Below are 25585 nucleotides of genomic sequence, written 5' to 3'. Positions count from 1 at the left end.
GATTTTTCCAATACAAGCCTGCAGTCCAATGAGATAGCAGAAGTAACACTTAATACCACTGCCACGTTCCTTCACATGGCATCCAGTCTTTCTTTCTCAGGTCTTTTTTTATTTTGTTGTATTTTATCCTGGAGTCTCTGAAGTTTGATCTCGAAGCATAGAATCTTCCTGTGTAGAAGGGGCATTCGGCCCATCGAGTCTGCACTGACCACAATCCCATACTGGCCCTATCTGCATAACTCCATGCATCTACTCTAGGTATTCCCCCTGACACCAAGGGCAATTTAGCATGGCCAATCCACCTAAAATGCACATCTTTGGACTGTGGGAGGAAACTGGTGCACCCAAAGGAAACCCGGATAGACACAGGGAGAATCTGCAGACTCCACACAGACAGTGACCCAAGCTGGGAATCAAACCCAGGTCCCTGGCGCTGTAAGGCAGCAGTGCTAACCACTGCGCCACCATGCCACCCTTTAACATTGCATCTTTTCAATATCTTGTTTGCTCACAGAGCCAAATTCTCCTTGAGCTCCCTGCTGTTCCCCAAGCCTGCTCAGCACTCCTAATCTCCAAGCATCACTCTTCCAATGCACTATTTCCAAATTATGAAGTTGTACCAATAAACTATAAATGACCCATTATACAAGCTGACTGCTGCAACTTGCTGAAAGGAGGAACTCAGGGCCGAATCTTTGCTTCCAAGTTGGGAAAGTTGCAACTCTACATACCCAACTTGAGAGAAAGTGTCTTCAATCTTCAGTTGTTGCTCTGATGGTGGGTGGGGAGACAAACAGGAATCAGGCCTGCTGTCTCCTGAAAGAGCTCGGAGGCAGCCACAAGGACTGCTAGGTGCTGAGGCAAGCTTTTGAGAAGGCCTTGGTGACCGGGGATTTCATTCTAGTTACTATAAAAAACAAGCAATCTTTCAACTCTTCCTCTTTTTCTTCCATTTCAGGTTTCTTCATTTCTATTTCTCTTTGGTGTGGTCTCTCTTTTTCCTCCAATTCAAGTGTTATCATTTACAACTGGATTTTAGGCAATTCGGTTCTCTCCACTTTTGGGGAATTTGATCTCTCAGGTATCCCTTGCAATTTCAAATGCTTACTATACTTTCAAATATGTCTGCTTTCTTTACCTTTGCAGGTGACCCCAACTACAACTTATCCACCAATTTCATCTATTTAACTTTAGTTACACTTTGCAAATCCTGCAAGGTTATATCCTTTACTCCCAAACAAATCTTAACAATTGCCAAAACTATTTTGCAATCACCCACTTTAAAATCTCATAATACCCCTCCTGATTCTATATTCTCCTCGCTAACTGGTACTTTTAAAAACATTAATCCCAATACAATCAAAGAATTATATTTTTAATATCCCAGATGAGCACCCCTCTCCCATGTTTGTTAAGAGCACAGTTGATGTTAAGAGTTGGGGTATTCCAAAAGCCAGAAGGGAACTTTGGAATGCCTGCTCTCAGCTGTATTTTGCAATTTGGGGAGTAATGTGATAAAAGATATAAAGACCAGTAAAGGGTGTCCCAGACTTTTTTGTGATTTTAAACAAAATAAGTGTTTATTAAACAGTAAAACAGACAACAAGAAACTCAGTTAAAGTACAGTTAACTACATTAATGGCTATCCATTATATTTTACCCAGTTTCAAACCATTCCATTTTCTTAACCTCGAAGCTAAACTTCCCCAAACATCTCATAGGTTTTTAACTATAAGCAAAACCCAGCAATCATTACCACACCAACACCTATATCCTTTGGGGTTGTTTCTGATTTAGAGTAGAGACTACTGGCTTCTCAAAACAGGCTTTCTCCAGATATTGGTTGTTGGGAGGGGACACAGCTTCCTGCTATGTGGGCTGTGATCTCAAACAGCATCCATGCTGAGGTGAATTTGCCTCTGATATACTGTCTTTCCTTGTAGTCTTCCCTTATCTGAACTAACCTCCTCAGAAGTTACTCACAATTATCTTTATTACATGAGCTCCGCTTTTAGATATAAATATGAAATTCACCCCCATCTTCCATTACTACCAACTTGCTACAGGTAAATGTTTGTTCCCAGTTGCTAAACTAATCAGCACACTGAAGCTTAATTACAATATCTCAGCCAACCTCTCTTTCTCCGAATTTCCAATTTTATAAAACCTTGTTTTTCCTTTAAACACATAGCCTCCAGAATACATTCCCAATTACTAGACTTTCTTATTTTTACAGTTTTATCAAACGTCCCAACATAACCTATGCCCCAGAGTCCTTTATACCCCCCATGCCAGCCCATGATCCCCAAATAGCCTCCATAGACTATTATAGCCCCATGTCAATTGAGTGCCAACTCATGCCACCCCACCTATCACACTTTGCCCTTACATCTTCTATGTTAACTCATCCAGTATCCACCATGAACAGACATCCAGAAGCATGGTGAAATGAAATAAAATAAAATTGTATCTATGGCAGACCTTGCAATATTTTTAAACCTCTTTGGTAACATTTAAATCCCTTCAAGTACTTAATCCTTTATGAAAACATATGTTTGTACTCATAGCCTCCCATCAGAGACAGTTAATCTCTTTCTATCACTTGGAGCTATCAAATTATAAACTTATAGGCCCTTGTTGTGACCATAGGAAGCAGTCAAGCAAAACTAATCCTTATGTCAAAAAACAGTGAAATTGCAAGTACTCATTCTTTTCAACCGCAGCCTGGATGTTCTCTTTCAAAAATTTAAATAGCTTGGGAATTTAAATAATTTGACAACTCGACAGTCCTGAGAGAGCACCTGACCTCTCTCAAAGAGGCATCTGACCTTTCTCAAATGGCAGTGTACATCTCCAAAGAGGTACCACGCATGTGATTCTCCCAAAACAATTTTAAGTGTTGAACTTATGTAAAAACTGGAGTAAATCACACTTGATTTTTTAGCTTGAATTTCAAATGAATTTCTCACACTCTGTGCAGAGTACATGAACATGATTCACTGTAGAAACGAGTGGGTGGGGCTAATTCCTGCTGGAGAACCTGGCAGTGTAGCGCTGAGCAGGCCACTGCGCATGCACCAAACTGTCTGTACCAACATCAGCACATGCACAGTGGCCCCTGTCTGCCAGCCTCCCATTTGCAGGCCAGCTCAATTGCTAGCCAACCCCGTGAGCCCCGCATTGTTGGCCCCCTGAGCCTCCCACAGTCTGATCCCTGGTCTCCCGGATATGTCCAGGCCAGCCTCAAACCTCCCCCCCACCCAACTCTCCTGGCCCGCCTCGATCTCCAGCCAACACCTCCTCCCCGCATCTGGCAACCCTAATCTCCCCCCACTCCCTCCCCACCACCAACAGTTCCAAACCTCGCCCCCCCACCAGCTGTAGCCCAGAATGCCCCCCAGCAGTCTGCCCACCCCCCACACCTACCCCGAAGGCCAGCCCCAAATGCTGGCCTCACTCCCTCCCTCCGCCGATCCCCATTGCAGGGTGGCAGTGCTCCCCTCCCCCATCCCCACAGGTCACCCCAACCTATTAGGCCCCACCCCCTTGGCATTGCCCAATATCCAGTCAGCAGTGTCAACGTGCGCCCTAAGCATTGGCACTTTGCCCCTTGGGCAGTGCCAGGGCTGAGGCTGGCACTGCCAAGGTGGCACTGCTGGGGGCACCCCCCACATCCAACCCTCTGGGGGAGGCCTCAATTGCCCCCCTTCACTCCAGAATACCCGAACATCAGCTCCCCGCAAGTGAGGAGTTATAGTAAATCCTGCTGGAGTGAAATGCTTCTGGCAGAGGCTGAGGGGGTGCTGGTGAGGAGAGGCTAGCAGACCCGGAGACTTCAGTTCCGGGCCTGCTAATGCAATTTAAATTATATTACAATGACCTGCTGCATATATTAGGCAACTCTGCGCTGTAAAGCTCACAGAGGCCCGGACACCCAGCACAAATTGTGCAAATCGCTAAATTTTCCTGGCCTGCTGAACTGAAAAAAGCAGGGAAACAGGATGAGAGAATCACCCTCCCCCATTATTCTCCAAATAACTCTGATAGCTTTAGACCTTTTCCTCAATTGTCTGAAGCCCACAAGTCGCAATTTGGAATTCCCTGTAATTAAAATTGGATCTGTTGAAGACAGCTTCACTTTTACATATGCAGCTGCCTCTGAGAACCACAGATATGCAAAGTATATGCAATTGTGAGGTAATGCATTTTGGAAGGTCTAATACAGACAGGAAATACACAGTAAATGACAGAACCCTTAAGTGTATTGATGGGCAAACGGATCTGGGTATACTGGTACACAGGTCACTGAAAGTGGCAATGCAGGTGGAGAAGGTAGTCAAGAAGGCATACGGCATGCTTGCCTTCATCAGCCGGGGCATTGAGTTTAAAAATTGGCAAGTCATGTTACAGCTTTATAACATTAGTTATGCCGCACTTGGAATATGGTGTTCAATTCTGGTTGTCACATTACCAGAAGGATGTGGAAGCTTTGGAGGGGGTGCAGAAAAGATTTACTAGGATGTTGCTTGGTATGGAGGGCATTAGCTATGAAGAGAGGTTAGAGAAACTTGGTTTGTTCTCACTGGAACGACGGAGGTTGAGGGGTGACCTGGTGGAAATCTACAAGATTGAGGGGCATGGACAGGTTGGATAGTCAGAATCTTTTTCCCAGGGTGGAAGAGTCAATTACTAGGGGGCAAGGTTTAAAGGAGATGGATGAGGCAGATTTTTTACACAGAGCAGTGGGTGCCTGGAACTAGTTGCTGGGGGAGGTAGTGGAAGCGGATACAGTTATGACGTTTAAGGGGAGTCTTGACAAATACATGAATAGATGGGAATAGAGGGATATGGTCCCCAGAAAGGTAGGGGGTTTTAGTTAAGTCAGGCAGCATGGTTGGTGCAGATTTGGAGAGCAGAAGGGCCTGGTCCTGTGTTGTAATTTTTGTTGTTTTTTGTTCTCTTTGTTCTTTGTATAACCTGCCCTCATTCCTACCACCACTGGTGAAAATGATGGGTCCCAAATTCCGGCGTGGGATTTCCATAATTGGACCTCTGGCGCCATGTTGACTGAGACACAAAGCCCTTCCGACCCTGCAAAAATACAGTGCCCTGTCTCTAGGACACAGCACTGCATTCACCCTGTGGATGTTTGAGGCCATTAAATGGAAAAAAATTAAGACGAGACTCATTCTGGAACTTGTATATTGACTTCACAGTTAGTTGCAATATCCCTGAAATCAGATGGCGGGGGGGGTGGTGCAGGGTTGGAGGGTGGGGCAGAATGTCATTTCATTTTCTGAAGGGTTCTCTGTAGACAAAGAATAATTTGTCAATCGTATCCAACATCTTTTCTCCAATGAGAATACATTTGTGGCGGATAATAGGGTCTGACTCAGTGTAAACAATCATTTTGCTTTAGGATGAAAATGGAATTGGATTGTCGGATGAAGACCTTCGAGCAGAGGTGGACACGTTTATGTTTGAAGGCCATGATACCACAGCGAGTGGCATCTCTTGGCTCCTGTACTGTCTGGCTCAACACCCAGAACACCAGCTGAAGTGTAGAGAAGAAATTCAGGAACTGCTGGAGGGCCATGAGAAATTTGAATGGTGAGGTTTGCAATGAACTATTGAACTATTGTTGCAGGAAAATCAGGCTTTCATGAACAGATTCTTTTTTAACATCATCATGCCTTACATGAGTTTGAATGCAAAATTTTTCATGTCACATATAGACTATTGTGTTCAGTACATGTTGGGAAAATAATCAGACAACAGGCAGGGAAAAACAGCAGGATGACCCTAGTGTAAAGGAGATGAGTGCTGAGAAATGATTCATCTAGAAAGGTACTCAACAGGGAAATCACTGAGGTATATGAAGTAGCCGAGAGTACTACTTTAAGTTAAGCCAGAAAAGTAGAACCAGAGAACAAAAGCTTCACTATTATAAGACTTTTCTGGATAATGAAAGGGTCAATATAAACAAATATTGGTCAGGGGATAAGGCTGTGGGTAGAAGGCCTGATTCATATCTTGCCATACTGAGGTGGAAAAAGTGCTAGCGGTGTGAGAACTGTGTTGTTGATCATTGCAAGTCTCATATTATTTCAGTTAGAACCACACAGAATTTAACAGTTTTCTCAGTGTCTGCTCACCAACACTGCTGTTGAATGGTTGCAGCACTTTATTGATTCTGTTCTCTCAAAGTAGGCTTCTCAAAGTATAGAATTGCTTTCGCTTACTATTAGCATGATTCTTTTCAGTTTAGATCAGATTCTTTTACACTGCAAAGCTTTTACCTCTAACTGTTTTTTATACTTGTCTAGCTACCAATTGCTAATTCACTTGCAATGAACAAATTGTGCAAAATGAGGTTCCAATTATGCATTTAAATTTGGAATTGAAAGAGTACTTATTGACAAGAAAGGATTATGCAAGTGTACCTGATACATTGTATACTCGTCACATTTTCCCTATATTTATAACCTCAACTGTCCTTCTCAGATATGGCAAGATGACAAACAATGCTTTGGCACTATCCCATGACTATCCCAGGGCTTCTACCCACATATGCCAAATCAGTCAGTCAACTGTTCCCAGGCGGATTAAGCTAGTGACAGAAGCATTGTTTGCAGGTAGCGACTTAGTTGTTATTTGGAAAGGAGGCTTATTGGTTGACAGTAATCCAGAGCATTATAGCTAGCATGATAAAGACATTTCCGGACTTGCACCTCGCACAGCTATTATACTGCCAAATAGAAACTCTATATGGATAACACTGTACATGATATATCCACTTTGTCAACCATCAGGTATTGGGTTTCCTTCCATCGAATTTTTCTCTGAGACATTTTATCCACTGCATCACACACCCCAGTCATGGCAAATATTTCAAGTTCATTTTGAACCTTTATTACAGCTCAGATAGTGATCCTTAACCCAAGCACTTTTGCCTTATATGTGCAGCTGAAAATTTCTTGGTACTTATCCACCTGCCACATGAATGTGTACAGCCCCCATTCGCTGTCATATTCCCCTTAGCCCGATGATGTGTCGAATGACCAATCAATGTTTACAAAAAAATACATTTCCAGATTGATTCGCTGGTCTGGACTCCATCTTTGACCTGCACTTTTCTAACTGGTGGCGAGTATATTTCAAGTATTTGGAAGATCAGTTTCCAAGGATGTGTCAGGTCTGAACTGACCCACTGGACTAGGAACTCCCAACTTAGGGACATTGAAGTCAATGGAAAAGAAAATTGAGCGTGATAAAATGAGCTGTTATTGTGTTACCAATTGTTTTACATCCAGTTATAAAAGTCAAAATGATCCCAATATTGTTTTATATTGGAACTGAAACCAAAGTTTAACTCCAGGTTCTTTCATTGTTCTGTAAAGAGGATAGATTTAGTTTAAAAATTATGTAGGTAGCACTGATGAAATTCAAAACTATACAAGTACATTGTATGTTTGAAATTGAACAAAGCTGCTAAAGAATAAAAATATGCTTAAATTAGCTAAAACTTGAAAATGTAGGCTACAGAGGGGCTAATGCTGACAAGTCATTGAAACTGACTAAAAACTCACCTGTATAACAGGAAACAGCATTACATTGAATATATTTTAGTTGAAAAGGAATGAAACAGTCATTCAATGTGAGCTGGCAACAATTTGTAAGCAGTCTGTAAGAGGACACCTATTGGCTGAGAATGTGTTCTGAAGCATGGTCCTCTGAGAGTGTGAAGCATAATGCAGTAGATAATTTTGAACTTGTGTGCCAATGGAAAATAAGCAGTGGCAAATTGACAGACCATTTCTCCTGATTTATATCTACGTAATATTCAAAAATTTGACAGGAAAATAAGTCTGCCAATTCACTATTGCCCAATTTACCTTATCAACAAAGACAAAGTTATCACCTCTGAGTCTGTGGTTATCCATAAGATCAGTCACACAGTCTTAGATGCTTCTGTCAGTAAAAATAACTCCAATTAAATATATCAACTATTTTTCTTAAACTCCTATTAAGAATTCATTTTTTTAATTCTGTATTTACAGGGACTTCCTAAGTAGGATGCCTTACACCACCATGTGTCTAAAGGAATCTCTACGGCTTTATCCTCCTCTACCAGCAGTGGCCAGGAAACTGTCAAAGCCACTCGTATTCCCTGATGGGAAGCACGTACCTGAAGGTCTTGTATTTCAGAAATAAGTTTTAGCAGTATCCTAGTGTTTGCAAACTTACAGCACAAAAGTAACTAGAAGGGTGCTCTAAATTACACTTGGTTTAAAATCTCAGAAAATTTTGAAGGATAGCTCACATGAGTTGTAAATGTCGTGACTGTGCAGTGGGGATTGCTTTTTACAGAGCGCTTTATTTTAGATATTCTCATCACTTGGACTCCAATTCATAGGATCTATTTACGTCCTCAATATTCCATTTGCTCTACAGATGATTAGCACACAATATGTATTTATTAAATAGTGAGAGATTAGAAAAAGTAGATGACAAGGGGACCTGGAGTGCTCATAAATAAGTCACTAAAAGCTAACACTGCAGAGGCAGCATGCAATTATGAAGGCTAATGATATGTTAGGCTTCATCACAAGAAGGTTTGAGTATAGGAGTAGGGGATAGGAGTATGACCTTACTTCAATTGTTAGATTGGTTAGATTGCACTTGAGGTACTGTATGCAGTTTTGGTCCTTTTATCATAAAATGATGGTATTGTCATATTATCCCTACAGTGCAGAAAGAGGCCATTTGGCCCATTGAACGTGCACCGGCTCTCAAAGAGCATCCAACCTTCGTTCGCCCTATAACCATAACCCTGTGCATTTACCATGGCTAATCCACCAGACATGCACATCTTTGAACACTAAAAGGACAATTTAGCATAGGCAATCCATCCAGCCTGCACATCTTTGGATTATGGGAGGAAACCAGAGCACCCGGAGGAAACCCATGCAAACACGGGGAGAATGTCCAAACTCCACACAGACAGTGACCCAAGGCCAGAATCAAAACCTGGTCTCTGGTGCTGTGAGCTACAGTGCTAACCATTGTGCAACTGCGCCTTCCCTGAGTGATAGAACAACTATTAAAGGAGCCACATCTTCCACATTGCTTAATTAGAGTAAATGCATTTGTTCATCAATCCCGAAAAGGGGCTCAATGAACTCTCGTGATCAGGTTTGTCTGAAATTCTTTGATGAAATAGAAGTTAAATTATATGTGGTAATTCATTCCAAAATTTTCCAGATTTCATAGATCACAGAGTCAAATACTGATTCCATATAAGCTCAACGTGCAACATCTGAGAAGTAGAAATCAGACACTGTTCCATAAAGAGGGAATATCAGATGGCTTTTGCACAGCTTCCAGTTGCAACCTCAGATTAGAATCATTAGCAGGAATTTTGCAGCAGACAGCTTGTTTGTTATCCAGTCTGGGAAATGGTGCACGGTGTGTAAGAAGCCTTGAAAACAAATGGAATGAGTGACATGCATATACTTCTGAAATTTTGTTGAAAATGTTAAATTATATTTTCACAGGTTGTCTGGTTGCATTAAGTATTTACAGCCTCCACAGAAATCCACTGTTCTGGGATAATCCTGAGGTAATTTCCTCTTCCATTACTGAGATAATAAGTAACAAAATTATTATACTGTAGCATTCCTATTGGTCTGTTACTACTAGGCCTCCATAAACAAGTCCCTATTTTTTCCATGATATCTATTAATTTGACTTGCATCATATTTACCTACCAAAGCTTCAGCGAAGTGTTTTACATATATCATTAATTTGGGCATATTTTGAAATATTATTTGCCATTTCATTTATTGCTTGGATATAACAAAAAGTATGGAAACATAGAAACTAGAAGCAGGAGTAAGTCATTAGGCCCTTCGAGCCTGCTCTGCCATTCACTTTGATTATGGCTGATCATTGAATTCAATATCCTGATTCCCCCTCTTTCCTCTCATATTCTTTGATCCCTCTAGCCCCAAGAGTTACATCTAATTTCTTCTTGAAATCACACAACATTTTGGCCTCAACTACATTGTGTGGTAGTGAATTCCACACACTCACCACCCTGTGGGTGAAGAAATTTCTCCTCACCTTAGTTCTAAAAGGTTTACCCCTTACCCTCAAACTATGATCCCTAGTTCTGGACTCCCCCACCATTGGGAACATTCTTCCTGAATCTACTTTATCTAACTGTTAGAATTTTATAAGTTTCTATGAGATCTTCTCTCACTGTCCTAAGCTCCAATCAAAATAATCCTAACCAATTTAGTCTCCCCTCGTATGACATATCTGCCATCCCAGGAATCAGTCTGGTAAACCTTCGCAGTGGTCCCTCTATAGCAATGACATCCTTCCCCAGGTAAAGACACCAAAACTGCAAATAATACTCTGGAAGTAGCCTCACCAATGTCCTATACAATTGCAGCAAAACATCCCTATTCCTATATTTAAATCCTCTCACTATGAAGGCCAACATTGCATTTGCCTTTTTTACTGCCTGCTGTACCTCAGCACCTTGTTTTAGTAGCTGATAGACGAGGACACGAAGGTCTCGCTGACTATCCACTTTTCTCAATCTACACCCATTCAAGTAATAATCTATCTTCCTATTTTTGCTACCAAAGTGGATAACCTCACATTTATCCACATTATACTGCATCTGCCACGCAGGTGCCCACACACTCAGCTTGTTCGAATCATGCAAAAGCATCACTGCATCCTCTTTACAGACCACCCTCCCACCCAACTTTGTATCATCTGCAAATTTGGAGATAATACATTCAGTTCCCTCTTCCAAATCATTAACATATAATGTGAACAGTCGAGATGCTAGCACAGATCCCTGCAGAACTCCCTAGTCCCTGACTGCCAATCAGAATAAGACCCATTACACCAACACTTTGCTTCCTGTCTGCTAACCAGCATTCTATCCATCTCAAGACATTACCTGCAATCCCATGTGCTTTAACTTTACATAGTAGTCTGTTACGTGAGACCTTGTCGAGAGCCTTCTGAAAGTCAAAATAAACTATATCCACTAGTTTTCCTTGGTCAACTCTACTAGTTACACCTCAAAGAATGCCAATAGATTCTTCAAGCATGATTTTCTTTTTAAAGTTTTCAAAATTTTAAAGTTTATTTATTAATGTCTCAAGTAGACTTACAATAACACTTCAATGAAGTTACTGTGAAAATACATGCTGATTTTGTCTGATTATACCACTGCCTTCAAAATGCCAAGTAATGAAACCCTTGGTAATAGACTCTAGCAAGTTCACCAGTACTGACATTAGGCTCATTGGTCTATAGTTCTCTGTTTTCTCTCTGCCTCCCTTTTTGAATAGGGGCTTACATTAGGTAACGTCCAAATCTCATGGAACAGCATGATAGTCATGATGTGGAGGTGCCGGCGTTGGACTGGGGTAAAACAGATCAATCAATCCCTTGGCCCTCTTTTGTTGAACTTTAAATGCTCCCAATCGTCAGGCCTATTGCTTTTTTTGCCAATTTGTATGCTTCTTCCTTGAATCTGATATTATCTCTAATTTCCCTTGTAAGCCATGATTTGGCCACAATTCCCTTACCACTCTTGTGCTAAACAGGAATAAATAACTTCTGGAGTTCACCTCGTTTAAATGCCCAACATTGCCTGTCTACTGTCTTTCCTTTCAGTAATATTTCCTAGTCCGTCATGGCCAATTCATGTCTTGTACTATCATTGTTGCCTTTTTGAGATTTAGGACCCTGGTCTCAGAAACAACTACATCATTAGTCACCTTGACAAAGAATTCTCCCATATTATGATCACTTATCCCCAAAAGTTCTCTCACAACTAGATTGCCAACAAATCCTTTCTCATTGCACACCACCCAGTCCAAGGTGGACTGTTGGTTTCTTGTTGGTCTTGTTTCTTTGTTGGTTTCCCAACATATTGCTCCAGAAAACCATCCCGTATGCCTCCAGAAATTCCTCCTCTATTGTAGTGTAACTAATTTGACTCTACCAATCTAGATGCAGATTAAAGTTGCCCATCATCACAGATGTCTCATCAAATAATGTAAATTTTAATACGCAATACTATGGCTATCTTGGGCTTAGAAGATATCTCATATCTAGATATATGTAAGACAGATAAAGTATCTGTTTTCAATAGCTTTTTTCTTGAAACATGTCACTAATCCAAACGTTTTCCACCAGTGTGCTGCACCACAGTTGTGTGGCTAAGTGTGCTATGAAATATTGTATTCAATGTAAAGGAAAGCAATGGAAAACAAACAATGTTCTAGCTTAAACAATGTTCAATCCAACCAAAATTACAACTCTTAAAATTCATGAAAATTATCATCAAATATTTTCAAAGTGAGGTATTGGTCTTTTGATTCTAAAATGTGAACATTCTAAACACAAGTGGCCAAAGGGTGAAATTGAAATGATTTGATAGATTTTATTAGTCACCATAGAAACCAAGTAATGGCACTCATGTACTTTATTGTTTGTAAAACAAGACAAAACAAGGTAGCAGACACAGCAAAATTGACCATATACACATTCCTTTGCTGGATCTATTTTACATCCCTGATCTGAGGAGAAATGGGTAAGTTTGATTCCCCTGCTTATCCCATCCATTGAATTTCACTTGTTCATCGATTCAATTATCTAATAAAAATAAGAATAATTACATATCATACACAAAAAGGGAAATTTCAGATGCCTGGCCTGAGTGCTGCATGTGGCACAGATTTAGAGCTATGAATAGTTAGAAATAGTTGAGCAGATTTTGAATGTCTATGCTCGTTGTTGAAGAAGGTGTATTCTGTGGTGGATTTGAAACATTAATGATCCTTACTTAGCTTGTTATATGCATTATGTTATATACCTTTCTAATAAGATCCTAACCCTAGTAAATGTAAATGTGACATTTAGGAGCATTGGATTCAGCTGAAAAAAATGGGTGTGCTGTGGAATTGGCTATCTCATTGAAGTATGCTGTGAATCTGAAAAGATTGGAAACCACTGCAGTAGCCTGAAGGCAAAAGCTATATTGTAGCTTGAGGGGCATCACTTGCATCAAGTTTGACTGACTGGGAGTCTCTTCCATTCTTATTGTCTGCCATAGGGCTTGAGAGTTAACAATAAACCTGTTTGGTTGCATTATGAATGCACCTTTGGTGGCCCTTAAGTCCTGGAGTAAGATTCTAACTTAGAGCTTCTGACTCAAAGGCAGGTATTACTCACCTGCCCCATGTAAACTCCACTTGCTATAGATGAATATGTACGTAAAATGCACAATAGGTTAAAGTGGATGTGTGATAAATTTGCTGAGTCATCTCCTATTACCAACACATCTAAAGTAATCAAAGAAAAATCCCCTTGTGATTTTCTAATAGGTGCCTTTGGGGATAGTGGTGGAGGAGGGGAGTGGGGGTGGGTGGGTGGGTGGGGGCTGGTGGTGGTGCTGGTTTTCCACCAGAGAGAGATTGGGACAACCTCATGGAAACCTCTTTATCCACACATTTTTACTAAGGCATCGGAGTATGTGAGGCTGAGATGTTGCTGTCTGTAAATTCTGTCATTCCTCATTATTGCTAATAAGCCAGTAAGCACAGCTTTCAATAACCACAATGTTGGAATGTGGGATAGGGATGAAAGTAAGTCCATCAGGACAGGGGTTCCTGTGAGACTATTGAATTCCTAAGCAATCTGGGATTATATACAGTAAATAATAGCAAGTTTCAAGGCAAAAATACATCAGTAAATAACGAACATCAGTAAGTAACTAGAATCAAACCTGAGTAATTTATTAACGTTATCTCAATCTCTTAGAATGGTAGTATCTTGAAGCACACTTTAAATGTTGCCACTATGTGTAATAAAAAGTTGTTACTAATTAATAGTTTCTTACAGTTAAATCAGAATGATGGTAATAAGCAAATGTCTCTATTATTTTGAACAGGATTGACATTGAGATGTATTTTACTGTGTTACATACCATCTGTGAATAACAGAGTTTCTATTTGTTATTGAAATTAAGATGTTAACACATTGATGTTCCATGTGCTATATATAAATACAAGATTGTAAAACTGCCCTCACTTGTCAGTGAGAAATACACATCTGGGGTAGGATTTTACTAGTGTCTGGTTAGCAGGCTAAGTCATGGGCTGGTAAAATGTCAGACAGTTGTATTTGAATAGGTCCTAAAACAGTTCTGCTTTCAGGCTAATAATGGGGGAAATGGCAACAAATCAGCCACTTGCTGATCAGAGCCAGGCAGCCAATTTCATTAACTAAAGGTGGCCATTTTCCTAGGCCACAGAATTTTTTCCAGCAACAAAGAGCTCCTGCTGTACGGCAGACCTCCAGTTGCATGGAGGCAGACTCCTAGTGGCTTCCCACTAGATAGTGCCCCAGCATGTATGGATGCTGCATGGCACAAGGAGGGAGCCCTGATGCAAAGACCACCGCGTAGCCCCGACAGCCCCTCTGAGAGATTATCCCACAAATTGCCGGGGCCAGCCTGCCTGCTTGGCACCAGCAGAGTAAAATATTTTCAGCTCTATTTTGAAGGCACCTCAAAATGGAGCCATCCCCTTGTCCTCCTTGCAGCCTCAGCAGTTGCAACCTATCCTGGTGGCCTAGCCTTCAGTGCCTCTGACCCTCTGATTGGGGTGGCTGCTTGGGGAGACAGCTTGCCATTCATTGGACAACAAGCTTTTAAAAATTCATTTATGAGATGTGGGTGTCACTGGCTGGACCAGCAGTTATTGCCCTAATTGCCCTTGAGAATGTGATTGATGTGCCTTCTTGAACTGTGGCTTCATTTGGGATTTGAATCACTTCAAATGCAGGCAAATTCCCATTAAGTACTCTTTGTAATTCACCATATATGATAATGTAAATATGTAACACTGTTTTTTAATAGCATTGATGAGTTGAATTCTTTATGCGGCAGGTTTACTATAAACTAGCCTTTTGTTGCTTTTTTTGTACAATCCTGTATAAACAGCACAATCCTGACTAATCCCGGCTGGTAACGTATTCTATTGCCTTTTCACATCAGACGTTTAACCCATTGAGATTCACTCCAGAAAATTCAGAAAACAGACACCACCATGCCTACATCCCTTTCTCTGTTGGACCAAGGTAGGAACAGTTGATAATCAGTTTTGATGTTGTTTTTGAAGCTAATTATTTTTATATGAACCTAGTTTTCAGCAGGTACATTAAATGGGTGTATATACAGTCCCTGACTTTCTGACATTCACATTGTAATGAGTGGTACTTTCTCTGTTCTTAAATTAACACTCCATTTGGACTTTACAATGCCAGATTCGACTTTAGGATGCCACCCCAGCTAACAGTTGGTCTTTACCAACTGGTATTCCTTTATATTCTACTATTCACAACCTCAGCAAGAACTAGTTGCTTCTCATATACAGTATATAAGTGACTTTAAAAATGTAGGCACTACTATATCATGGGACACACACCACTGTAAGGCAATTATATGGAAGAAGTTCTCACAAGCTTTTCACTATTCAATGGAAATGGGGTATTGCGCTTGGTTCATCTTGGACACCAAGATTGGGGGAAAGGCAAATTGTGCGGAGGGTGTGGAGAGTCTGCAGAAGGATCTGGATAGGCTGGGTGAATGGGCCAGGAAATGGCAAATGGAATTTAATGTTGGCAAGTGTGAGGTGGTCCACTTTGGTAGGAAGAATGGTAGGAAGGACTATTACTTACGTGGCGAAAAACTGCAGCAGGCGACGGTGCAGAGGGACCTCGGGGTCCTTGTGCATGAGTCGCAAAAACCCAGCTTGCAGGTGCAGCAGGTGGTCAGGAAGGCAAATGGGATGCTGACCTTCATAGCGAGGGGGATTGAATATAAAAGTAGGGAGGTCTTGCTGCAGCTGTATAGGGCATTGGTGAGGCCGCAGCTGGAGTACTGTGTGCAGTTTTGGGCGCCGCACCTGCGCAAGGATATTTTGGCCCTGGAGGGAGTGCAGAGGAGGTTTACTAGGCTGATACCGGAGTTGAGGGGATTGAGCTATGAGGAGAGGCTGAATAAACTAGGCTTGTACTCGTTAGAGTTTAGAAGAATGAGGGGAGATCTCATTGAGACGTATAAGATGATGAATGGGATGGATAGGATAGAGGTGGAGAGACTCTTCCCGCTCAAAAAAGACAGTAGGACTAGGGGGCACAGCCTCAAGATAAAGGGGAGGCGGTTTAGAACGGAGTTGAGGAGGAACTTCTTCACTCAAAGGGTGGTGAATCTCTGGAATTCTCTGCCCGTTGAAGTGGTGGAGGCTGCCTCGCTAAATATTTTTAAGAAGCGGGTTGATGGGTTCTTGATAAGAGAGGGGATTAAGGGTTATGGGGAGAGGGCGGGAAAGTGGAACTGAGCCACAACAGATCAGCCATGATCTTATTGAATGGCGGGGCAGACTCGAAGGGCTAGATGGCCTACTCCTGCTCCTATTTCTTATGTTCTTATGTTCTTATGTTCAGAAACCAATTCAGCATTTATAAAGTTGTTCCAAAGGGAAAAACGATTCTGACTCACCACACTTCAGACTTACAACCCAATTTTCAGGAACCAATTGTGTTGTAAGTCTGAGGACTACCTGCATTCCAATTCAGTGGAACAGTTTCAATAACCTTTGGTTAATGTTAAATTATAAATGATATTGGAATCTACAGCACTTGGGTGAGCGGGGGTGGTGGTTGTTTCTCATATAAAATAATCGCTCAACCTGTTTGGAATGGGAGGCAGAGACTAAAGGCAGGATGTCAGAGATAAGCTGTTAAGAGGTTACGAAAGCAAGGTTAATTGGAACAGGATGGAGAAAATTAGGAAGAGTTCCGGGGCAGAAATACTAAACAATCAACTTCTGATAGTGGTACAAAGGTGTATAGAACAACTCAACATAAACTCAGAGGAACTGAGGGGTAATTGCATGAGATTCTGTAAATTGAGAGGGGCGATGCCATGTAGGGATTTGGAAATAAAGGAATCAGTGGGAGTCAAGAAAAAAGGACCAGGAATTAGGACAGGACTTAGATATGCCAACGGAGTTCCCAGTTCTTTGACTTGGCAGAAACCAGTCCAAATGAGACCAAATATATCAGCCTGCCAAATGGCAGGAGTAGGCCCACCCTATGATCCAGACAGAAGGTCATTCGGCCCATCGTGTCTGCAGTGACAACAACCCCACCCAGGCCTTATCACCGTAAACATATTTACTCCATTAATCCATCTAACCAATGCATCCCGAGTAAGGAGCAATTTAGCATGGCCAATGATCCTAACACACACCTCTTTGGAAACCAGAGCATCCGGAGGAAACCCACGGAGACACAAGGAGAATGTGCAACCTCCACACAGTGACCCAAGCGGGGAATCGAATCCAGATCCCTGGAACTTTGGGGCAGCAGTGCTAACCACTGTGCCACCTCCATTCCTCCTCATCCTCCATGTAGCTCATAGTGAGGGATGTACAATCCTATGGCTGTGCAACATGCAACAGACCACCAATAGTTTTGGTATTTATTCTGCTGAATACTGCGGGCTCATCCAGTGCATTCCACCAGAGGAAACATTTTGTTCAGTATGTCAGTGTTGTGCTCTATCACATTTCTTGTGACAGCAAGGCCTTTATTTTAAATTTTAACGTTTATTTATTAGTGTCACAAGTAGGCCTACGTTAATACTGAAATGAAGTTACTGTGAAAGGAGCTCACAGTTACTGGAGGAGGAAGGGGCACAATATTGTCCTTTTTTGCTGCTTAACATGTGAGGCAGTCATGCAAGTTTAAGAGCAGCACTGGCACAAAACAGCATTGTATATGGACTGACACCATTATCTGCCCACCCTGCACCAAGATGGAATCCAACATGATTTACTTCACAAGTAAACACATGTACCATAAACACTATTGTAAAGCTCGAAGGGCACTTGTAACCCCAAAGAATGGGCACTATCAAACTCAATTTCTCACCCAAACTGTCTTTCATGGCACAAATGAAGGAATTAGGTAGTCATATAGTTTTTCAGGGTGATTATATTTGATTTGATTTGATTTATTGTCACATGTATTAGTATACTGTGAAAAGTATTGTTTCTTGCGCACTATACAGGCAAAACATACCATTCATAGAGAAGGAAAGAAAAGAGTGCAGAATGTAGTGTTAGTTGTAACTAGGGTGTAGAGAAAGATCAAACTAAGTGCGAGCTATGTCTATTCGGAAGTTTGATGGCAGTAGGGAAGAAGCTGTTCTTGAGTCAGTTAGTAAGTGACCTCAGGCTTTTGTATCTTTTTCTCGAAGAAGGTGGAAGAGAGTATGCCTGGGTTGCATGGGATCCTTAATTATGCTGGCTGTTTTTCTGAGGCAGTGGGAATTGTAGACAGATGAGAGGCTAGTTTGTGTGATGGACAAGGCTACATTCATGACCTTTTGTAGTTCCTTGTGGTCTTGGCAGAGCAGGAGCCACACCAAGCTGTGATACAACCAGAAAGAATCCTTTCTATGTTTATCTGTAAAAATCGGTGAGAGTTATAGCTGACATGACAAATTTCCTTAGTCTTCTGAGAAAGTAGAGGCATTGGTGGGCTTTTTTAACCATAGTGTCTGCTTGGAGGCGACCAGGACAGGTTGTTGGTGATCTGAATACCTAAAAACTTGAAGCTCGTGACCCTTTCTACTTCGTCCCCATTGATATAGACAGGGGCATGTTCTCCACTATGCTTCCTGAAGTCAATGACAATCTCCTTCGTTTTGTTGACATTGAGGGAGAGATTATTGTCGTTGCATCAGTTCACGAGATTCGTTATCTCATGAGGTGAAGGAAAGTGTTAAATTAAAAGCGGAGGCGTTTAGAGTAGCTAAGAGTAGTGGGCGAGAAGAGGATTGGGAGAGGTTTAAATGTCAACAAAGATTGACAAAGAAGTGAATAAAGAAGGGTAGGAGAAACTATGAAGCTGGGCTAGCGCTTAATATAAAAAAGGATAGCAAGAGTTTTTATAAATATATAAAAAGGAAGAGGCTGACTAGGGTGAACGTTGGTCCCTTAGAGGATGAGAAGGGGGACTTAGTGGTAGGGGATGGGGATATGGCTAAGGTCTTGAATAACTTTTTTGTTTCTGTCTTCACGGAGGAGGACGTGAATAATTTGCCGGGTGTTAGAGATGGAAAGGTGGTAGGACTGGAGGGTCTCAATGACATTATTGTTACTAGAGAGGCGGTGCTCGACAGACTGGAGGGGCTGATTGTGGACAAGTCGCCAGGACCGGATGGAATGCATCCAAGGGTTCTGAAAGACATGGCGGAGGTGATAGTGGATGCCTTGTTGATTATTTTCCAGACATCACTGGATTCCGGGGAAGTGCCGGAAGATTGGAAAACGGCTAATGTTACGCCGTTGTTTAAGAAGGGTGCCAGGCAAAAGGCAGGGAATTATAGGTCGGTTAGTTTAACGTCTGTTGTAGGTAAAATGTTAGAATCCGTTATCAAGGAGGAAATAGCGAGGCATCTTGAGGGGAATTGCTTGATAGAGCAGACGCAGCACGGCTTTGTTAAAGGGAAGTCGTGTCTGACAAATTTACTGGAGTTCTATGAGGATGTGTCTAGGGCGGTGGATAGAGGAGAGCCGGTGGATGTGGTCTTTCTTGATTTTCAGAAGGCGTTTGACAAGGTACCTCACAAGAGGTTATTGCAGAAGGTCAGGGGACATGGAGTTGGGGGTAGGGTGTTAGCGTGGATAGAGGATTGGTTGTCAAATAGGAGGCAGAGAGTGGGGGTCAATGGGTGCTATTCGGATTGGCGGATGGTGACTAGTGGAATGCCCCAGGGGTCGGTGCTGGGGCCTCAGCTATTTACCATTTATATAGATGATCTGGAGGAGGGAACTGAGTGTATGGTGTCGAAATTTGCTGATGACACCAAGATTGGTGGAACGGCAAATTGTGCGGAGGGTGTGGAGAATCTGCAGAAGGATCTAGATAGGCTGGGTGAATGGGCCAGGAACTGGCAAATGGAATTTAATGTTCGCAAGTGTGAGGTGGTCCACTTTGGTAGGAATAATGGTAGGAAGGATTATTACTTACGTGGCGAAAAACTGCAGCAGGCGACGGTGCAGAGGGACCTCGCAGTCCTTGTGCATGAGTCGCAAAAACCCAGCTTGCAGGTGCAGCAGGTGGTCAGGAAGGCTAATGGGATGCTGGCCTTCATAGCGAGGGGGATTGAATATAAAAGTAGGGAGGTCTTGCTGCGGCTGTATAGGGCATTGGTGAGGCCGCAGCTGGAGTACTGTGTGCAGTTTTGGGCGCCGTACTTACGCAAGGATATTTTGGCCTTGGAGGGAGTGCAGAGGAGGTTTACTAGGCTGATGCCGGAGTTGAGGGGGTTGAGCTATGAGGAGAGGCTGAATAAACTAGGCTTGTACTCGTTGGAGTTTAGAAGAATGAGGGGAGATCTCATTGAGACATATAAGATGATGAATGGGATGGATAGGATAGAGGTGGAGAGACTCTTCCCGCTCAGAAAGGATAGTAGGACTAGGGGGCACAGCCTCAAGATAAAGGGGGGGCGGTTTAGAACGGAGTTGAGGAGGAACTTCTTCACTCAAAGGGTGGTGAATCTCTGGAATTCTCTGCCCGTTGAAGTGGTGGAGGCTACCTCGCTAAATATTTTTAAGATGCGGGTTGATAGGTTTTTGATAAGAGAGGGGATTAAGGGTTATGGGGAGAGGGCGGGAATGTGGAACTGAGCCACGACAGATCAGCCATGATCTTATTGAATGGCGGGGCAGGCTTGAAGGGCTAGATGGCCTACTCCTGCTCCTATTTCTTATGTTCTTATGTTCCTGTACTCTGTTTCATCATTGTTTGAGATCTGACTCACTTCAGTGGTGTCATCAGCAAACTTAAAGATCAAGTTGGAGGGGAAGCATATAATAATGGTACATTGTTTCGAAATGTGTATTTATAGGTCCTGTCAAACATTGAGATGCCTGAGGCAATGATAAATTACCAAAATGACCAAGATCAAAATTCAGTTCAGTAGATCACTTTTCCCCTCTTATTCTCTTGAACAGGTAATTTGCTGATTGCATTAGTTGCCAAAGAAGGATTGAAAAACTCCCACTTGTAAACCTAGTGTGTTTCATTCTTTTGCAGGAACTGCATTGGTCAGCACTTTGCCTTGAATGAAATGAAGGTGGCTGCTGCGCTGATTCTTAATCGATTTGAACTGGAAGTTGATGAATCAAAACTACCAATTAAAACACCACAGATAGTCCTCAGATCCAAAAATGGAGTACACCTCAAGATTAAAAAACTGGAGAAGTAAAGCAGGAGAAAATCATGCAACCCTCCAGCAATCTCCTTCTGCTAGTTGACAAAAATAACAGCTATTTTTAAAGTAGCAACTTCAAAACCAGATATATGAATCTGAACATGGATAATAATTTAAGTAAAACACTGTAGGGTAGATTTGGACTTTACGCGATTGTGAAAATTGGGTAATAAGAGAATTGGGAGAGATATAAACTGGGCTGCCAATTTTATTCTAATTATTCTCTGGAGACCCCACTACATTGCCTTTTCTTTTTGAATCTGGAGAAATAGTTTCTGGTGACAGAACTGTTGATGACCAGAAAGCACAGATTAAGATAACTGATGAAAAAAACATGAGATGAGGATTATTTTCATGCAATGAGTTGCAATGATCTGGAATGTTTTGCCTAAAGGGGTGAAGGAAGTAGATTCCATAATAACTTACAAAAAGGAATTAGATATATACTTAAAAAGGCTATGCGGAAAGAGGAGGTGGGTGGATGGGTAAATAGTTCTTACAAAGGCCCAGCACAGGCAGAATAGGCTGAATTAACTTCTCCTTAGCTGTGAAATTCTATGACTAAATGATCTACACTATTACACAAAGTCAAAATCCTTATGACTTTAAGAACTGTTAAAAATATTGTGGTGGGCATTTGTTCACTGTTTTTCACCAGTCTGCACTATCACTGCAAAGGTTATTGCAAATAAAAATGTTGAACATCTGACAATGACTGTGAGGCAGGAATCTCAGTAAGAAATTTCGATGTTGCAGATTTAATGATGTAAATCATTACAACTAAGCTTGAGTAGTTTTTATAACTTTTATCCAAACCCTATATTAAAATCATTCCCTTTGTGTTTTTATATGCATTGCAGTAAGGTGGGAGTCGTTTTATTCCATTCTATTTCCAATGTTCTTTTACAAACTGAGACAGATTCAAACACATTGACAAGCATATTCAAAATGCACATTTGTGATCACAGACAAAAGCAACCTGTTATCTTCATTACTTGACATCCTTTGCTCTGGTGTGCCTGGCTGCTGGATCCTGTCAGTGATGGGAATTTTCTTTCCCAATATTGAGAAAATTAGAGATCACATTTTTGAGATGACATTATCTCAATATTCATAACTTCAGTGAAAACGCTGAATTGAAATTAGTTTCACATGAAAGAACTATGTCACTTCTGCCTTGGAGGAAGATAGTATTCTTTTGATTTTTGCAGTAGATGTGATTCCCCGTTGGAGGAAAAGCCTGGATTTCAGAGCTAACAATATTACACAACCGAATATGAACAGCCAGGGCATAACATTTCATAGAGGTGTATAATTCGGGAAAAGGTCATTTTATCCATCAGGTCTATGTTGATACTAAAACTGGTGCTATCAGCTCTAATTCTATTTCCCTGCCCTTTTAATGCTCATGCATTTAAGGTTATTGATTCTGATGGGTCTATGTAGATTGGTAGATCAACAGTTCATTACAAGGAAGTAACAGCCAGTATGTTACAGATTGTCTGGTGGTTAGTATACAAACCATTCAAGTGACTTAAAACCTATCACTCTTTTCATTCAATTATAGTTAAATTTATTATAATTATTGATAAAATTGTTTAATATGAGCAAGTGCTCGCTAATTGCGTCTGATTAGCTAGTTCAACATTGGATCCTAATCCTTTCAGCACTTGATCCTCCCAACTCAATCTCTGAGGCCTGCTCCTGGCTAATCTTGTATCCCATACTGGAGCTTTTGCTCCTGTTGTCCTGCTGCCAACATCTTAGTATCTTCTGTTATAATTTTCCTGCTCCTCCTCCTATGTCATCCCCAAACTCACTGCCCTCGATTCCTCCAATCCTAAGTTCCCAATTGGGCTTTGTGACCACCCTTACACATCATCCACTATGCAACTCTAGCCATTTCCTTCCAACAGAAGAAGGGGAAAGGAAAATTGGGAAAGGTTCAGAATTGTCATTCAAACTGGTTGCACTTGTTATGCACTATCATTGAAGGTTGAAATTACACCAAAATAATTCACATACAGAAGTTTTAAATGACACAAAATGCTGCATCATTCAATGTACTGTGAGCAATAAGGAACGAATGATGAAGAAAGGAACCCTCCAATATAAATTCAACTTTGATTTTCACACAAGTCAATACAATATCAACAGCTCACTTTACTCTGCTCACTTTTTTTCCAATGATAACTCAATGAATCATGTGGTGAGGTGCTATGCTGTGTTTACTGATTTCAGCTAGGATGGCAGTGAGGGGAGCCTCAGCACACACCGGGAACAGCAAATTGAAGCATTGCTATAGTTTTCACTGACTATCCAGTGCACGCATTTCCATGCACTCTGCATTATCTCATTTGTGATATAGGTCCTTGGTTGAACAATTCATCAACACTTGCAAACGAAAGAAAGTAATTGAGCCAAATTTACAAAGTATTTTTACAATTTACAGTAGAGGATGGGTTAAGGGAGAAAATGACAGCAGAAAAAGAGGGAAAGGGTAGGTGTAGGAGGATGCAGCGGCGCGGGCTCGTTGGGCCGAAGGGCCTGTTTCCCATGCTGGACTGTTCTTTGTTCTTTGTATTAAGTGCTGGTTTTATACTAATATATGTGACAATAATAAATCAAATCAAAAAATCAAATCAATGGCTTTTCAGTGTCAGGAAGACTCCTGGACCTGTAAAGATGCTAGGTGGGACTCAGATGTGAAGGTTCGGCCCCATTTCTGTTAAGATCCAAATTTTGCCATCTACCCACCCACCTTGAATGGCCCCTCCATGCCAACTCATATCCATACTCCATCCAAAAGAAAACCGGAACTCTGCAGGAGCAAAAATTGTCTCTCACTGGGCCCTTTAATTCGAGGAGTGTCCACCAAATCGTAAGATTTCCTGACTTGAACTACCCTCCTCGATACCAAATGTGGCCCTAATTGTATTACAATAAATATATTCTAAATTAATCAACAGTTAATAAATTAATGATTATGATCATTTGTAGTGTGCTATTTAATTAAATCTGATGAGCTTTATGAACGCATAATAGTTTTTCTCTTGATCATGTTGTTGTGATACCTCATGTACCAAAAGCATCAGGATTTCCAGTATATCAGAAAACTGCTTCTACTACCTACATGTGAGTCTGAGGGGCAATATTATACATTCTCACTGGGAGTAATACACAAAATATACAAAAAAAAGGAATGGAAGAAGTTTACCAGTCATGACAATTTGTGGCAATTTTTAAAAATCTGTGATGAGCATAATGTTACTCATATCTGATAACTGGAAGATCTTGGACAAAGGGATTCGTAAAGATATATTCTTCTTTTAAGTAATACTGTAAAAGAACAAAGTTATTGCTGAAATGAACGTGTTAAGTGAATTTAGAAATTGCTGTTTGTATTTTGCTGAAATTACTTTTGAGATTTTATGTGATTTAACAGTAGAATTTTATCAGTAATAAATAAATCAGTGACAAATAAGGAGAACCTTGGTGGTTTGTGCACTCTGGGGGAATAGTTCCAGCTTCACAATGCTACTGCTGCTCTGAATCCACCTTGGTCATAATTTGGGTTGGTTTCAGAGTACAAATGGCAAAACATTTGCATACACAAAGATTGCAGGTGTGCCTTGGGCTGAAATCGAGTTTGTGATTAAATTTCTGACCATGGATGTTCTCTGATGCCAGGGAAGGGTCTTCAGGCCAGCAAAATAGAAGTGCACAATTTAGCTTACACGTGGCTAACAGAAAAATTACAACCAGTAGCACACAATGCACGTCACAGAGTCACAACCAGACAGGAGACAATATCAAGTCCACATTGACTCTCTGCAGAGCATTCCAGTCAGTCCCAACCCCCTGCTCTATCCCCAAAGCCTTCAAGTTTATTTCAATCAGTGTCAATCCAATTTCCCTTTGAAATCACATTGATTACAGCCCGCTTCCACCACTGTAATCAACATAGATTTCCAGGTACATAAAGAACGTCTTTCTCACATTACCCCCCTCATCTTTTCTGTATAACCTTAAATCTGTATCTACCAATCCTTGCACCATCAGCTATTGGGAACAACTATTTCGAAGCCCATCATAGTCTTGTGCACCACTATCAAATTTTGTCTCAATCTCCTATGCTCTGAGGAGAGCATCCACAGCTTCTCCAACATAACCTTGTAGCTAAATCCCTCATAC

At 41.3% G+C, this 25585-nt stretch overlaps 1 protein-coding gene across 2 annotated transcripts in view; it reads left to right on the top strand.

Moving 5' to 3' along the window:
* The window catches only part of LOC145348364 (cytochrome P450 4B1-like), a 40339-nt gene extending 18954 nt beyond the window's left edge, over positions 1-21385 (top strand). For both annotated transcript variants that reach the window (XM_080196570.1, XM_080196571.1), the window contains 5 exons: positions 5420-5610; positions 8061-8194; positions 9558-9622; positions 15095-15177; positions 21214-21385. In XM_080196570.1, coding sequence (XP_080052696.1) covers positions 5420-5610; positions 8061-8194; positions 9558-9622; positions 15095-15177; positions 21214-21385 — 645 coding nt within the window. The remainder of the gene's footprint in view (positions 1-5419; positions 5611-8060; positions 8195-9557; positions 9623-15094; positions 15178-21213) is intronic.
* Positions 21386-25585: the final 4200 nt, after the last annotated feature.

The sequence above is a fragment of the Carcharhinus amblyrhynchos genome, chromosome 9 (genome assembly GCF_965287045.1).
Source record: "Carcharhinus amblyrhynchos chromosome 9, sCarAmb.v2.hapA, whole genome shotgun sequence".
Lineage (NCBI taxonomy): Eukaryota > Metazoa > Chordata > Chondrichthyes > Carcharhiniformes > Carcharhinidae > Carcharhinus > Carcharhinus amblyrhynchos.
This window is presented reverse-complemented; position numbering and strand designations above follow the sequence as displayed.